The 18,372-nt window shown below is 38.2% G+C and overlaps 2 protein-coding genes across 2 annotated transcripts in view; both read right to left on the bottom strand.

Moving 5' to 3' along the window:
• The window catches only part of LOC104963588 (splicing factor, arginine/serine-rich 15-like), a 14,592-nt gene extending 4,273 nt beyond the window's left edge, over positions 1-10,319 (bottom strand). Inside the window, exons 1-3 of the mRNA XM_010792201.1 lie at positions 10,207-10,319; positions 9,972-10,128; positions 9,774-9,868 (exon numbers count right to left, since the gene is read on the bottom strand). Of these exons, the coding sequence (XP_010790503.1) occupies positions 9,774-9,868; positions 9,972-10,128; positions 10,207-10,287 (333 nt within the window). The 5' untranslated portion in view covers positions 10,288-10,319. The remainder of the gene's footprint in view (positions 1-9,773; positions 9,869-9,971; positions 10,129-10,206) is intronic.
• The window catches only part of tiam1b (TIAM Rac1 associated GEF 1b), a 61,426-nt gene extending 44,220 nt beyond the window's left edge, over positions 1-17,206 (bottom strand). Inside the window, exon 1 of the mRNA XM_010792199.1 lies at positions 17,107-17,206. The gene's annotated coding sequence lies outside the window, so the exon portion shown is untranslated. The remainder of the gene's footprint in view (positions 1-17,106) is intronic.
• Between the last annotated feature and the right edge of the window lie 1,166 nt (positions 17,207-18,372).

Below are 18,372 nucleotides of genomic sequence, written 5' to 3'. Positions count from 1 at the left end.
GAAATGTAATTAAAAGAAATCTACCCTATGCATTAACGAAACCTCAATCTTAGCGAACTCTCTCTACTTACTACAACTTTATATCTATCCAACACCCCTCCTCCCCCACCCCCCACAATGGATATCGATATCAATATCACGTTCTTGCAACAGTTTAAAAGGGGAGTGATTAGTAAAATATGTATAAATAAAAATAAATAATCCTAACTATAGGTAACATAAGATAAGAATAAACAAGTTTAAATGATTTGTTATTGGCTTTGATCATATTCTAAAGATGTTTGGATTATTGAAAAGTATACAGCTCCCTTTCATATGAGTGTTGAGAGCTGTATCCATAAATTCATTTTGTGCTCAAAGTGCACCAGATTGATGCATTTAACTTTAACATTTAAAACAAATTATTTCCCGGGGTGCATGCCCCCGGACCCGCCTAGAGGATGTGAGGTCCACCCCAAAATAAAGCAGGTTAAAATAATTAAATTGCATACATTTTCTTTTAGTAAACACTGAAAACGGGCCCCACAGACCCAAACAGCACACAAAGTATAATGTTAAAATGTGCTAAATATATAGACTGCAAAAAACAAAAAAATTGAAGTACAAGTAGCTCACTACTTGTTTTATTTTTTGAAAGTAGCTCCCATCCTAAAAAAGGTTGGAGACCCCTGCATTAGAGCGTAACAACTGTAACTATAAGTATCTGAAATAAATACGTGTACTGAAACAAATACCAATAACTGTATTGCATTGTTTTCTTATGTGCAATTACTTCATACAGTCTTTGTCTTTTTCGTCCCGCATTTATTGTGCCCCCCCTCAGAAAATGACACCAAGTCAAATTGGTCTAGAATCGCCACTGGTCTACACACACATGTATTGTTACTTACCCATTGCATGTTTAGATGCAGTATTTGACCCATACATTTATAAAGTCCACACACTACATATATAGTGTGCAAATTATGCAAGAAATACCCATAGGCTCTTTTTACAGCATTTGTGAAAACAAATGGATTTAAGCACCATAGACAAACGGGGGTTGTGGTTGTATTTGTGTTTAAAACAACCCTAATACAGCATTAAATGCAATTGATTTACATGACACCCTGTGCTTTAACACAACAATAACACAGTTGGAAATAGAGTGAGCATACATGGGAGCACAGTTGCCTTATGGAGGCTAATTGTAACAGTAGAGTGGTGAGTTTTAATCGGGGGAGCTGTTGGAGACTGCTGAGAGTCACCTCCTCATCATGATGAACCATTCGCTTTTTTCCTGCAGTAACACCCACATCTAAAATGTTGGTTAAAAAAATCAGTGTCCCAAACAGCATGCCTTTAGGATTAAATTAGTTTTAGAGTTACAGCAAACACAATGGGTTTGCTCTAAGGTAAAGGTAGAAGGTGGAGACCATAACAAGGAAGTGTTTTAGTGCCTGAGGGTACAGAGTTCACATACTCTTGAATAAGGAAAGGATAATAAACATGCACACATAAAATCATTTCAACCACACCAAACTGACAAAAGTATCATGATTTTAGATAAAATAAACATTGCAAAGCCATATAATTACTTACTTTTCTTAATAATACAACTCAACTTATATAATATATTTGTACTGATGCATTTTAAATTCAGAAAATGTGTTAGTTATCTACATATTGCAAATGATGACTTGAATACATCAATAAATTGTATTGATAAAGCATTTTTTTATCTGAAAATAAATAATTATAGTCATTTTATATCTGATAACTGAGGGGTTAGTGAACCTAGACACGTTTAAGGATATAGAAGTACCATCATATACAGCAGACATATTTCCAATAAAGGACAAAATAATATCAGTGTTTGGCATTTAGGTTGATACTCAAAGTGAGTGAAATCATAGCAAAATCTTTAGAAACAAACATTATATGGTAATATAATAATGTTTCATGTAATATAATACAAGTTGTATGGTAAAAAAACAAAAAACAGGTAACAGCAGCTAAAAATAATAAATAAAATAGAAATGTATGTGCTGCACAATTTAAAGCTTGATTGCATTTTAGGGTAATTCAATTTTAAATCAATACAATTTAAACATGTATGTCCACCATGACAATTCATTTCAATTGTAATTGCTCATTACATTTCAGATGGTAATCATACATCACACATTCATCCTACAACCCAAAATCTATAATTAACTCAGATTAAATGTTTCTACCATTAACACATGATGTCCGCTGGCCATAGACTCACTGAGCACATGACATTAAATTCATAGCCTACCAGATGCTGCAAGGTGATCACCTTAAGTTCCTGCCCCGACATCCTCCCCTGGATGCTAAAGCTGGCTGTAGGTCCAAATGCTACAGAGCAAACCTACCCATTATACTGATATCAAATGCATTATGATGTAATCCCTCAAAATGTGACAAACCTTCCAGTCCAAATCATCACAACAACAAATACACTTAATCATTCATGTGTTCATCATCAGATTGTCTGCAAGTTAAAATAATCCATCTTTAGGTTAAAAGGGCCAATTTATTTTTACAACTAACCTTAATCACATGTATGAGAGGATAAAAGCCATCACTGTACAGATGAGCCTTACATTTATCATGCATATAATTATTAATGTATGTCCGTATTTGTAATGTTTGGTAGAAATTAATCTCTATTACGACTATTTATGATCAGTTAAATGCTATGAGAAAATACTATCTAGTGGCTAAAACAGCCCAAATATCTAAATGAAGCATTCTAAAATATTATAACACGTGAAATATGACTATTCAGAGCAAGGTGTGCCATGTACACAAATTAAAATAATGTAACCATTAACAAGAATAGGTGCATTCATCATTTTGAGTAATTATACATTTTTGAAATATAAATTAAAATCATGTGTGATAAAATGTAAAAAAAAAAACAGACTACTAGGACTGGCAAAAAAGGAAAAAAATAAAACCTAAACAACATACAACATAGATTAAACACATTTTTACAAGGATTGGGAATTGTTCTACATCTTGTGGTGATTCAATAACTTATCCCACACCACAACATGAAGAGTAAAAATGTGCATAAACATACATTATGCTTTCTTCGTATTTTAAGAGAGAACATTCATTTCAATAATCTTTTCCCCTAATAACATTATTTAGTGGCCATCAGAAGAACTGCCAGTAAACACGTGTGCACTTGGTGCAACAATTGTCAAGGATTATCTCTCAATTCATCAGAAGCCAAAATCAGGTCAATAATCAACTATTTGGTAGCTAAACTTTTGGCAATTAATGTGTAAAAAAAAGAATTAGGGATTTGTTTTTCGAGTGCACCAATAAGAATTTGCAGCAGAAACACTGATGGTTACCGAAAACAAAGACTTGAGTTGACTAGTTATTCGACTGTTAACCTTAATCCTGATTTGTCAGTCTTTCCTGAACGGGCTAACTAGTCTTGCTGAAGATGTACATTAATTCCACAATGGTCATTTTGGTATTGCCACCATAGTTGAACATTTTCAAACCCGACACGTAGTGTCTTGAAACGGCCAATATACGACATTCAGCTTTATAGCTTTAATTCAGAATCTGGGAGTGGATTGCCTAATCACATCTTTTAATATGAAGATGCTTTAGCAGGCAGTTAGCAGCTAACGGTGGTAAGGGTGTTGACAAGGCTAAGAGTGTTAACGTAAATATTCTGCGACGGCTCAGTACTGCCACCTCTGGTCACAACAGTGTATTCAGCGGTAACCACCATGTTAGCGCAGAGTGGTGTTGATTAGCTAGCCTGTAGGACACGTGCTAATATGCAAACGCGGCTGGCTCAGCTACCAAAATAGAAACTAAAGAAGCAAACACAAATTATTTTTGTTCTGTGCTCAGGAGGACAAAAAGATGTATATTAATGTTCTGAATTTTGTTTAAAGCCTTTTAAGTTTGGGATTTGCATTAGTGAACCTCATTTGAAGGGAGTAAGTACTGTTGAGCAGCTTTAAAAGCACAATTCCGAGGCTATTGTTGACTATATATCTCTATTATATACAGATATATATACATATACACACACACACACGCACACACACTTCCTGCAGCAATAAAATTTGCCACACAAAGAACAAAATGACAGAATATAATAGTAATTTGTAAATGTAAGCAAAATAACCTATTTGATGCTGTTTAAATATGGTATTGCAAACATATAATTAAAATAAAGAGAAAGAAGTTCATTAGTCAAACAGCCTTAATGAAGTCAGTAGTCTGGGGATAGCAACAGATGGGTCTGCTCTTACCCTGGTGTTTCAGTCCATCAGCAGAAATACAGGAGATCTGCTGCTCCATTTTTCCTGCACGTGATTTCCAATTTGGAAACCCCACGAGCCAGGCAGCTGGGCCTTGGATCTCTGATCAAGACTTTCATCTCTGAAGGGTATCAACTCAGTTTTTTCACTCCTGTCAGTATAATTCCTTTGTTCTTTGTTTACACCTGCTACTTATAAGATATGTGAAGACATGGTAATGAGGCAGCTCTACAATAAACTGGCCTTTAGAACTTAATATCTTACATTTTTTATGAGTAAACAAATGGGATGAAAAAAAATTCAATTCCATTTTATTATGAATGAGCCTTACTTTCCAGTGTCATCTAAATGTTGGAATCCCAACATCCAAAGAGAATTTCTTTAACACTCACCTTTGTGAGGCCTCATGTGAGACGGGTGTAATTGAAGAGTTCCTCTCTTTTTCTTGAAATATCAATTCACTTGAAAGCGACTGAAAGGAGAAAACTGTTCAGTTTATATAATAATCTACGTTACAGACTGAGATACATTAACCAGAGGCTTAGTCAGATCTGTGATGTCTAAATGCAAAGTATCAAGCTTAACAAAGAAATGCAGCAGCTAGCAGATTTACAACACGACATCCGAATCTCCTAAATGTTCTATTTTAAATCAGACTAGAGGACGTTAAAAATGTTGAATTTAAAAGCCCCTTTTAATTATTAACAATTCTGCAGCTATTTGGTAAACATAAATGTTATTTTGATGCTTTTTTATATATTAATCTTCTTTCAACTGGGCCTTCTCAGTCCCTCAAAGACTGACAAAAAGATTATACAAATATTTTTGTATTTATATTTTGAAGGTTTTGCAAAAGTATTACTAAGAAAATGTGAAAAGCTATACTGAGAAATGAAAGTGCAATCTATTCATTTGATTTGGTTTTCTTTTAACTATAACAAAGAGTTCTCAAAAGGTAAATAAATAACAATAATAGTGGGACCATTTAAATATTCAGTGACATTATGATATATGCTCACCATGTAAACTACATAAGTAATTTTCACCTTTCATAATCGTTGTTTATCATGTTCTAAATAAAAAGTAACACCCTTGGCTTAGACCTTAATTTTTTACCTTATCCACTTCATTCCGAGGGACGGCAACATTTGCAACCAAAGGATGTATCCACTTTACTTCAACATGCCTCGTTACCTGTAGGATGAATGGCTAACAGTTGCATTTGAAAAATCCTGTAATGTCTGGTTATAATTCCACTGAAAACAGCTCAATATGCTACCAAACATGGACCAAGGGATGAAAACATCCTGGGTCAAGATTTTTTTAAGAGTGTTAGAAGTAAACGTCTGATATTCTTCTTCTGACCTTCCAATGAAACACAGGGTAATACGAATTAAATCAGACCGCCTGACCCTAAGGATAAATAATCAAGCCCTTAGCCTTGTGGTTAAAAGACTTTTTTTGTAATCAAACCAATATTAAGACATTTTTACAAAGTTCAGTCCCACAAACCACTGTAGAAAAGTCCATGGGAGTATTTCTGCTTTTTCAGGTGAATTATTTATTTTCATCCCAGACCACTTCTCTCCTTATTTGCTGCACTAGCAGATTGCTGACAGTAAAACACCATCCTCTTAGAGCAAAACACACACCACGTCAAAGTAGTTGGTGTCATTTGACACCTGTACCACACACCAAACCTGCCATACAAACAGAAGAGCCAGACAGGGTACAGAAGCTAGGATGTCCCCATCCAGGCAGCGAATTTGAAGAAATTGCACTTTCTTGGAGTGTGGACGAGTTGAAAGAAAGGAGAGCTGCATGTCTCGACACTTACACGTGTGCCATGGCACTGTTTGTGTGTTCGACAACATACATAGAACAAAATGGTGTGTGTGTGTGTGTGTTTTCATACAAGTCATTCGATGCAGGCTTAGTTAACTTACATGAGACCGGGCCAAACAAAGCATAAGTCGCTGCTCCTTACAATGCTCAACAGATCGGAACAATGTCATAGATTGCTAGATAACTGAAAACTAAAAAGGGTTTTGCATTACTTTCCAAGTATTATATAATGCTTTATAAGATGTGCACAGGCAGAGCGCAGAAGGTCAAACCTGTATATGCATAAATGAGGTATCTCTGAAGGAAAAAACATCTTTAAATTTGCACAATTCACGTGGCAGGTGCCATGACCTACACCAAAAAGGCCAAACCTGCCAAAGATGGTGGCGGTTAGTATTATGTCTGGTAATAACAAATGTCCTTTCTTTAATCCCAAAAATGATATCACAGGGGCATTTCCTTGAAAATAAAGAAAGTTCAGTACTCATTATGTTTGCCACCGGCTGCCTGACCAATTTGTGTAGTGTTGGATACAAAATTAATAAGGTGATAATGCTGAGGATTTAGAAGGCCTATGTGCAGATTTCTATAAAATCCCATAATGCAAAGAATTCAGAAAAACAGCGAGGCTTAACACTTCAAGACTTAACTAACATTCAAAATTAGCATTTTGTTTGTCAAATAATTAGACAGAAAATATGGCAGCTTTTAACTGGTGAAATAAAATATAAACAAACCTCAAGAAGATGGAGAGCTTGATGAAATGCAGTTATACATATTGGCTGACTTAAGATATGGCTGATGCATAGAAGACATCATATTATTCTAGTCATCAAAACAGTGCTTTTAGATCTGTTGCTCGCATGTATATTTTATATTCTTTAGTATAAAGTGACTGGCAGGTGTGGTCATGTTGCATGTTATTTTTGCATGCAAACTTCAGGTCTAGAACTACACAAATGCAAAGCAGAGGAATGGGTAGGTTTTCATGGCATAGCGTAATAAATGAAATCAGTCCCTTGGACTGAAAGCTTCTCAATGAGGAGGACATTTGAAAGGGTTTGGGGAAGTTCCACAGTATTAGGAACCGGCTCACTGACCTGGCAGTTCCTCAGTAAGAACAACAACAATAATGAAATCATGCATTTTTTACAGTTGCTAGGACAATTTTGGCCACAAACAGAATACATATTTATATAACATGATTGAGAAAGTTGACAATTGGGCACAACCCTTCATTACGGCAAAAACAAAGGGTTAATCCAAATAAGTGTAAGTGCCAATGAATGATTTTAATCTTGCAACTCCATGAAATGGTATTAATCTAAATAAAAACATTTAATCCACAGGCAATAATACAACTAAAACTATTTTTTGGGTTGTTGGGTAACAAGAAAATCATCTGAGTGTGAGGAACACAGCTTTCAACTTTTAAGAAGATTGTCATCAAAAATAGGGTTAGGCCTGAGCAGTACTCATTTCCTCCAACCTCAATACTTTTGCCATGACTTTCTTGCACAGGTTTGAACCTGAATATTAAGGTCAAATGCATGTGTTAAAAACAGACCATTGTAGGATGGCTTAGCTATAATTATTTCTTGATCATATTTTACATTGAGAATTAAAGTAAGCTAAACAAGAGCCACGTTATTTTTCTGTTCATTATCAGGTGATAGGCTAACAATTCAACAATTCAACAGGAATACTGAGCTTTGTTAATATTCAAGACTGAGCCACACAAATGATTTGAGTAGTTGGGCCGCTTTGGACTTTGGAGAGTAAATAACAGCAGACACTGAAGATCCTGTCTTACACTGTCCAGTTTAAAGTAAAGCACAGAGACCTGCTGAATGAACTGCATTACATGGACACAGGGTCTGAACAATGGCCTAGGCCTTGCTTTCTGAGGCAATATTCCCATTGCCAAAACATCTCAACAAACAACAATCATTCTTCCTGTTCAGTTTGCATGGTGTTGCTAATGACGCTCTCGGCTTACCTTGTCTCCCACTTGGACACTTCCTCCCAATCAGGCCCTTAAGTCCCACCAGCAGCCGACAGCACTCAGAAACTCTCGACCGCAAGACATGTGAGCAACCTTTCTTCACAGAGGAGTGCCGTTGAGCACGCACGCCAAGTATGGCAGGTAGCAGACAGTGCAGCTGGATTTTTCGGCATAATGTGGTCATGAATTTGTAATTGGCTTTGAAATGTTTGCAAAACTGCTAATACTAAAACTTAGATGTTGACCCGTCAGAGATGTGCTTTAATTGAATTTCAACTCAATATCAGTTGGTATATTCTTGAGTTCAGGATTCACCTCATTGCAACCAAAACACATTTTACCTCAACTATATATTATAAATATGTTTGTCATTCTACAATTTGTTTGCAATTGGATACTAAAACTAAACATTGTTTAAACAATTACCGGCAACCTTGCCAAACCTAGACATTCTGTATTATAGAGGTCAAATACCGAACAGAGAAAGGATCACATAAATGCTTCCGTCTACACATACCACAGTAAAGTTTTTTATAATTCCCACTTTATTTGAATAAATTATACTGCACAGTACACGGTTACTGAGTGAAGATGCAAATTCTTATAAAAGGAAAAGAAAAACGTATGAATAAGCATTACTGGATGTAATGCCTATCAGCAGAAGAGCTTATCTGAATTGTGGTCGGATGTATAAAAGAAATCACCAGATTTGACTTTTATTTAATCACTCTGAAACCACCCATGATGAAGTAAACAATGAGTCACATGATGAAAACCCCTCTTAAGAGTAAATACTGTGATATTTATTCAGGACACAAACATGACAATCTCTCCCTTTAATTCAGCACTCCCAAATACTCAGATAGCATTGAAAATACTGAGAAGGTTTTCTAAGTCTTGGGCAGTACGTTGTAACATTTGACTGTTTACGGCCGCTTTGAGATACCTTAATATGACATGGGTCAAGCTCCCTACTCAACACCAGATGGAAGTCAGTTTTCAAATGACTGCTAAATAAGCCAGTGGGTGAAAGCATCAATACTGAGTTAATTCTACAGATGTATGGCAAACGTCTGAAACTGAAAATCATCATAAATGTTTTGTATCTGTATTTTGCTTAAAATAGCGAGCATATCTGCATGAAATGCCCTTTACTTTCAACATTAAAATAGCAAAGGCATCAGTAATGTTCAGATGGTAATGTATGACCCAACTGTGCTTTCACTGAACTGCAAATATTGTAGGAATGGGTATTTCCCCTGTTCCATGATACTAGTCCTATTGAACGTTTTTTGAAGCCTTAGACAGCTGCCATGTGTAAACCTTGATTGGCAGAGAATGTCTTCCTGATGATGTATTTTTAACATTTTCCTGTATGGCTCCATCTTACTATTTCCTATTTTATTTAAAAGTTGTTAGCACGTCTGCAGTGACTTGGTTTTGAAAAAGATAAGTGGGTGGTTCAGATAAGCTCCAATACTTATATGCAACAATAATGTATTTTCCTTACAGCCTCCACAAGAACTCTTGTGAAGTAAGCATCCAATACCAAGGCCAATATACCAGAACAAATGAGCAGATTTAGATCAGAAAGAATGTTTAAAGACTATTAACATTACCTGAATGTGAGCAGTGATGGTTCCATCTGCTGGGACACTCTCCAAGTCTCCATTTACAGCTGCCTTGTTATTGATGTCCTTGCCATAATTCCACTCTGTGCACAATGGAACATACATGATAACGTTAGAGAGAAAAAAGGTCCAATAGCCAGCAGCAGGTAAATATTGGCCATGCTTAGGGTATGGGTAAGTGTTTACCTGTATTTAGTGTCTCCACGTCCAGCATCCCCCCTTCCCGATAGGTCTCCAACTCGTCAACTTTGACTTTATTCCACGGGATGTAGGTAACTCCACGTTCAACATCCCAGAACTTTTTGTGCGCTGATTTAATACCTTTGTTCAAAGCCCAAGCAATCTAAGCAAGAATGAAAGTTAAAGATCACCACTAGAACAAATATAACAATGGAAATAATTAAATAAAATGTTTATGTACCTTTACAGGTTTCTGATTGACTTTGTATGAGCCCCTGCTGAGTTTGGTTAATGCTGTATTGGCATCTTGTCTATGAACCATAGCAATATAGGCACAACCCCTCGGAGGAATCATCTGGAAATAAATAAAGTCAATTGTGATAACTTGATCTCAAGAACACAAAGGATTATATATATATATATATATAGGGGGCAAAAAAGTATTTAGTCAGCCACCAATTGTGCAAGTTCTCCCACTTAAAAATATGAGAGAGGCCTGTAATTTTCATCCTAGGTATACCTCAACTATGAGAGACAAAATGAGAAAAATCACATTGTCTGATTTTTAAAGAATTTATTTGCAAATTATGGTGGAAAATAAGTATTTGGTCAATAACAAAAGTTCATCTCAATACTTTGTTATATACCCTTTGTTGGCAATGACAGAGGTCAAACGTTTTCTGTAAGTCTTCACAAGGTTTTCACACACTGTTGCTGGTATTTTGGCCCATTCCTCCATGCAGATCTCCTCTAGAGCAGTGANTTGGCGAGCTTGTTTTGCCGCGCACAGAGAAAAGTGTCATGTATTTTACGTCATCATTTTACGTAATGCGATCGGCTCTCACGATCTGCCTTTATAGAGAGCACCGATCGATCTGCAGAGTGAATATCGGCCGATATCGATCGGCGGCCAATCGATCAGAGCATCCCTACCGATAAGTAATAAAGTATTGTACCGTGAGTTCTGTGCGTTAGCATTTTTTTGCTCAGGGTCCATTTCCTTGTGTTTTGTTTCGGTAAAAATGGTTCGTATCGTCAATTCGCTGAGTTTCTTCCCGTTAAGTGGGTATGAAAAATTAATAGGTTCAGGCATGTGCACACATAGACATCAAAGTGGGCTTGAGCCCCTGCCCTTTTTCTTCCTCCAGAGAAAGTGCCCTTTTTTCTCCCTTTTTTTTTTTATTATAAATGAATATATATCTACTGCTGTTTGTGCAGTTTCCCTTACCAAAAATATATTGGTTGAATACAAAATTAAAAAAAGAAGGTCCTATGCTCTCTCTACCCTCCCTCCTTCCCTAGCTAATTAGCTAAAAGACAATAACAAATATAGTTAACTATGGCTACTAGTTAATGGATAAGTAAGCTTAAGGTTTAGCTAAGGCAATTTATCATGGGCATANCTCGCAACCGGCATTTTTAGAGAGCACCGATCGATCGGCACAGAGTGACTGGGGACTGGCTTCAGTAGAAGCTGCTGGGAGCAGCTCGGGATCGGCCGATAGTCACTCTGTGCCGATCGATCGGTGCTCTCTAAAAATGCCGGTTGCGAGAGCCGATCGCATTACGTAAAATGATGACGTAAAATACATGACACTTTTTTCTGTGCACGGCAAAACAAGCTCTCCAAAATGGCTTCAACAGTCTGGCAGTATTTTAAGGTATCCGAAAATGACAATAAAATAGCCGTATGCAACGTGTGTGAAGCAGAAATCCTGCAGCTCCACCCGCTGTGACGGACCAGTGAGTGAAGCGAAACACACACTATCAATTAGACCTAACACACTAAGCTATTTTATCTACCTCTGCAACAAGATAAACTAGTTATAAATATATTTATTCTTCACTGTCGGGTTACTCATTACTGGATCAGTGAGGTGCATGAGATCTTTGACAGAGAGAGAGAGGGGGAGAGAGGAAAAGAGAGTGCTTCCGCTAATTTCTACCGTGTTACTATCCAAAGTTAATGTAAACTTGAATAATGTACTTCATTTGAATATAATAATTATGTTGGTTGTTGTTTGTGGAAGCACCAGTGAATGAGCCCCATTAACTGAGTTTACTCGATCGGATGATACTGATTCCGGCGATCGGCCCCAAAATTGGCGATCGGAGCACCCTGCCCGCGTCATTGCTGATGTGTTTCGCCAACAACAACAACAACAACAACGGCAGATCACAGGGTTGCTTTCGTGCTCCAGACGCTACTGACCATGCTATAGATGTTTGTGCAAAAATCTACAGCTCCTCTACCACAACCATCAGCAACAAGTGGACATGGAGAACTACATGAACTACATTAACTACATGTTGCTAAATCCACCGCGGAGAATAAACAGAAGGGCAACGAGGCAACCATGGCAACCACAGTACAGCGCCACTTACAGGCCTTGCATATGTACTACAGCGTCTCCAGCGGTCTCGTGTGGACGGAAGCCTTTTTTGATATCGACTAAGGTTCGTTTTTGTCTCCGTTACGTCTCCGTGTAAACGTGGCCCAATAGTGTAAACCCAAAACTTGAACAAAATGACCTATTGGAATGGAATTAGCTGAAACTGTATTGTGGCAATTAAATAATCTAAATTATTCTTATTCAAGTTCACTAAACAAAATGTATGTAAAGGATGGTACTGCAGTGTTTTTCTATCTTATGGGTGGCAAAATAAGCCCTAATTGTGAAAAAAGTATTCAAACAATGCCTACGGTCTGAACTTAAAAAAAAAAAAGTTATATTCTTTGTAATAAGACTGCGGGCACTGATTTTGGAGCCCATTTTCTAGCAACATGTGGTGTTGTTTTGTTTTCTCTAGAGCACCACTGTTTGCAGACTCAGGTCACTGCTTGTGGTGGTCTTTAAGCTGTATATGGGGTTTCTCTGTACAGCAGATGCTGCAAGTTGTGTTGGTTTAACAAGTCCTTTGTCCACTCTATAGGTTTAGAATGATTTATACACTTCTATGGACACTGGTTCAACTAAATTTACTAAAAAGGTGAATTTTATATAGTATACACGTTGTATCATGATTGCCTAAATAACAGTTAAACTATGTCCTCTTTTGTATTGGGTCAGAAGACAAGATTGTGTGCCAGTCTTTTCTTTCATCTCTGTCATCAATACCAGCTATTTACTTGTTTAGAGGGTCACAACCAAGGTGCTAGCAAACACTTCCTGTTTACAGACTTTTAGCCCCTCATTGACAACCTTTGAAGTCCTTAAAGAGCCGTTAATTGGAAGTATACGTGAGCCACCGGCCATTGTTCACATACAGGGGGGGGGTGGATACAGGTTGTAGTGATTCCTCAGCAGAGGAAGGGCATCTGTGTTTCTTTAAATATGATATAGAGAGTGGGAGAGTCCCATCCATTAAAATGATGAACCACTGTTACCCCATTAAAAATGAGTCTGTACTTGTTTCTGGTTTAACCAGGCAGACTACTTCATCAAATGAGAATGTATTACTTGTTTAGATGAAAGGTGAACTTAAAACGTCGTCTGAAACTTGCAGGTTTAGCCACACATCTGTCTTCATTAGTGTGTCAGATGAATACATGCAAGGCCTTTTATATTCTTTGAGGATTTGAATTTGCCAGAACAAAGTAAATCTGTTGTAATGACTGAATTTAAGCGAACATCCTATGTAACTTAACCTCCCATTTCTTTGTCATTTTCCTTCAAAGGTATTGATGTTCATTATGTAACATAAAGGTGCAAAAGTTAATCTTTTGAAAGTCTTTCCACCATATCTATAATTATGTGAGACTTCCATCCGATCTGAAGAAATGTTAACTGGGAGACAGCAGGATGAGACAATAACGCAACATCATGGCAGTATTATAAGAAAGGCTTCAAAAATGCTTTATGTAAAGAAAAAGGCTTAAGCTGCTTTGACAAAACATTGCAACCGCGATCAGCAGAGACTCTCAGCCATTGACCTTCTCATAGCCCGTTACCGTCACTGTCAGTGAAAAGGTCTCCCATGGCCACACAGAGCATCAACACCAATCTAGCTTTACATGCCTCACATTCCAGGCTTTTACCATTTTTCTCCTCCACAGTGTCAATCTAAACACACCCAACCATTTACATGGAGCAAATGTGACAGACAGTTTTATGATTATGGATTTGTGATCAACAGTATCAATGTTGGGTCACACTGGTTGCCAAAACACAGGGTTTCTTTTGCAATGGCAATTTGATGCATGCACAAGGAAATATTATCTACGAGCACTGGCACAGGATGATGTATATGAAAAACAGCTGCAAGCAGAAATGAGATATTTGTGGAGACAACTGAGAATGATCTGCAATATAAACTTTGCAATACATTTGGTCCTAAAACTGCCATTTCAAACTCGTGCTTCAGCTCAAACCAAAAGGCATAGGGTTAATATTCAGCTTGTAGATGAAACAATAATAAGTAAAAGTGGCTGAAAGATGTGCATCTCATTGAAGGTATTTTGATTCAAATGAGTAATGGGGGTGGGGGTAATTTTTTGCCAGTGAGAGATAAACATTTTTTAATGTTTTGTGCTCAGGTATATTTAAAAAATTTGGGTATAAAAATGATTGGTCAGAATACTTAAACCTATCCAAGCGTGGTTTGCGATCTTTGCATTATATATAATTTCAATCTTATCACTGCTGCTCTTATTCAGTAATACCAACCAAAAGAGCAATGAATGGATGTTGATGTCCTTACAGCAGCAGCCAACCCACTGCTGGGTGAGCCATTCACCTACCAATCTCAGTATGGCAGCTGAATGTCCATTTCCTGGTAGCAGAATAAACCAATGCCAAGGAAATAGAAGAGCAGAGTCCTGCATTAGAAATGTGTTTTCTAAATGTGGATCACTCAGGGTCTTCTTCCAGAGACGCAATCATTAGCTTGCAGGTCAGTTAGTGGGAATATTAAGCTATTCATGTTGGAAAAGTACAGGCAAACAAGCCAAAATACACTCAAAAACCACATCTGGGTCAATGTGGAGGCCCATTTTCATCAATGTGATTCCAAAAGTCATGAGCAGGAAGTAAGCATTTTAAGTTATTTTGCAATTGAGAACTGAAGGGAGATGTTGACTAATCCTGGTGGACTGGATGATGAGCAGCATCTGTGTTCCTGAACCCACCCTGGGAAATAGTTTCTAAACAAAGCTCTCATTAAAAAAGAAAAAGTGTTTGCACTTTTTAGATTGTTTTGTTAGACAGTAACATGTCAATCGTGTACATGCACTTAGGAGATTCAATCTAAATCATATCTGTTGACCGAGACCCATCTTCCCTGAGTACCCCCTCAACCATAACACCCCTTGAGCTCCTTACTTTGTTGCATTGTGCACTGAAGCAGATCCGTGGTGCATCCTGACACACATGACTACACAAAGCTGGCTAGAAAATGTGTTTGCTTCCTCCAAGCCGTCCTGGTCACATTTGCAGTAAAAGGCTCTTTTATTGCCCTTTGGTAAAATGTCACTTGGAAAGTTATATTTCAGCTTGATTCCAGTCAAAGAACCCATTATTTAGGCCGTAGACCTTGATATACATACAATTTCCAAAGATTTCATTCACTGATTTGTGCTTTTGCAAACAGCTGATAACGCCCTTTCTTTTTACACTGTGCCAAATTGCATACCTCTACATTACACGTGCATGTCTTATTCTAACATTTAGCACAGTGTATGACAGTGAATTAAATGGCAAAGCAAACACATTCAGTGGCTGCAATTCCAACCCAAATAAAAAGCTTGGTTTTATATTTAGTACCACTGAGAAAAGAATTATCATTTTGTAAAGCACCAATACTCTTTTTGATAGAGATAACATATCCTCTTATTTATCACATTCTTGTCCAGAGTGTTTGTCAATCTATGCACAGTGCCTAAATAACTACAGGCTACACGTGCTACAGGTTTGGATTTGCAGGTAAAGCCAAAACAAATGCAGCAAAGTGCTGTGGCTTAAGTGGCATTCAATCAAACACGTGCCGTCATGCTGAACTCTGCTGCATAAAATAGTCCAACTTTCATAATTGCCTAAGCGTCTCAAAGACCACCTGATCTTTGATGCACTCTGCTGGCTTGTAAATCTACAATATAACCATTGTTCTACTCCAGACTGTGCCTTTCAATTATATGAAGCTTATGACACAAGTCCATGCAAACCAATCTGTGACACAAGGACTTTCCTCTCAGGAGAGTATTTGTGTGAAGTTCAATGATATGGAGATTAATACTCTAGTTGCATTATATTTGTATATAAAGTTTGAATAAAGCACTCAGAGTTTGTGTTTTTGTAATGCTTGCTTTCCTCAGTCATAACAGGAGCATTGTTAAGATTTATAAGCCTGAAAGCCCAATCCTGACCTCCTGTCCTGCTAATCCTTGAACGGTCAATACATTTCCATATCTATGACACCAGATGACCATTTCTCGCCCCTCTCCCCACCACAGGAGTCACTACGGGGCTTTCAGACACAAAGCCAGCATTTTAAATGAACTCGCACATCATAAAGTCGTCCAACCCCCCTCCAGGATGCGCCTTGGGAATTCTCCTTGACTTTGGCCATCTCATACATTTGCAATTCATCATCTCGCTTTCTCAGCATCACAAGCCCACCACCACCACCACCACCACCTCCACTTCTTTGTCATTACAATGACACATACACAAACCGTCTTATTTGCGTCTGGCAGTGAATGGAGAGCAATACAATGGCTGGCAGCCTGCTGTTGTAGGTGAAGTAGGGCCCTACACTGCAGTGCTACAGGTACAAACATGAGGTGGAAACCCCACCCTAAACACAGGCTGTGAAGACCCCCAGGATATGGTTACACCACACAGAGAGCATTACATTATAGGTTAAGAGTATGGACATGTAAATGGGAATACATTTGAATCTTAAAAGCAAAATGACATTAACAATTCCTTCAGTTGCATCTGATTTCATACATTTAACTACAGTCTCTGAAGCCTATGCTCACAGGCCACATGTTGACTCAGTGTGTTGCTGCTGGTGTGATTTAGCACCTCTTTTGGAAAGTGGGAGGTTTGAGGCTGGGTAGCCATTTGTCTCTTCTATATCTACTAACACAGCCAAACACACAGTGCTACAAAAATACACAGCAGTAAATACAACGACTTACCTTACTGTGCACTATCAGGATGTGTCGCTTCTGCTTTTCCACAGAAGCCTAAAGAAATCCCACACATCACTGAGAGGGAAATGTAAAGCTTCATGTGAGGGGATTATTGATACTCCTCCTGCAAGTCCACAGCAGAGTGACTATATGCAAGGATGAGATGAAGAACTGAGGGAGGGAGGGGGAGTGACTGTTTGTGACCCCACACACACACACCCTCCTCTTGCTGACTCTTTCACACTCTTTTGCTCCCTCCTTGCTCCCTCCTTCATTCTATAATTCCACCCCCCCTAAACTACAAACCTACTGCAAGCAGGAATGTGTGTTCCCTCCCTTGTCTCCTTTGTAATTGCCCCTCCACTCCACTGTGAGAAGCGTTATGTTTACACTAAATGTTGCAACCTTTTAATGTAAAGAAAATAAATCTAACAACTGTCAGACTTGAGTTTGGATTTCTCATTCTGGTTCAGAAAGATCTTAAATGAAAACATAACCTCCATGTTTGGGATAAGACTACATGTATTCTTCCTTTCATCTATTTTCTGTGATTCAAAGGGCAGGATTTGTAATCACAGCAATCTGGAAAATGAACCTTAATGCATGTAGGGCTTCAAGGGCTGAGAGGTTGCAGCCTTAATGTGTTGCGCTGCATAATTTGGAACATTCACTGAGAGCCCAAAATGGACCTGTGAATGAGAGAAAGGCTGGGCTTGCTGTTGTCATAGCACCGGTGATGTCGTGTGGCTATCACGTCAGCAGTGACAGTGGTGTGGGACTCATTTTAAGATGATGGAACCGGCAGAGTGGAAGGGGAGGACGGAGGCTTTGAGGGCACAGCGAAGTCTGTTCAGCTGCATCATGTGCTCCATTGGCAGCTCTGCATGCACATTGAAAGTAAAACATGCTCCAAGCTAGGCTAGGTACAGACACACTCACTAAACACTGAGGAGACAGAGCGAAGGCACAGAGCTTAGTCCGTCTGAAACGTGTCCAGAGAGGGGAGGGCTGCAATGCCATGTCTAGAATTTGCGATGACTGACCAAAATAAAAAGCACTCCGCACGGTGGGCCTCACTTCCTCTCAGCGCATTTTCATGTCCTGCCAAGGTTGTGACCCTGATATTAAACTTAACCACTGGGTTTGATTGTAAGACAGGAATGTCTGGTCTGCAGAGGCTTCAGACATAATAACATGTGTTCTTAAAAACTTCCTGGGCTTGATTTCACATAGGTAATCTTTCCGGATAATCAATTTTCCTTCAGTCAGAAT

Source organism: Notothenia coriiceps, unplaced genomic scaffold (genome assembly GCF_000735185.1).
Source record: "Notothenia coriiceps isolate Sejong01 unplaced genomic scaffold, NC01 NC01_scaffold00036395, whole genome shotgun sequence".
Classification (NCBI taxonomy): domain Eukaryota; kingdom Metazoa; phylum Chordata; class Actinopteri; order Perciformes; family Nototheniidae; genus Notothenia; species Notothenia coriiceps.
This window is presented reverse-complemented; position numbering and strand designations above follow the sequence as displayed.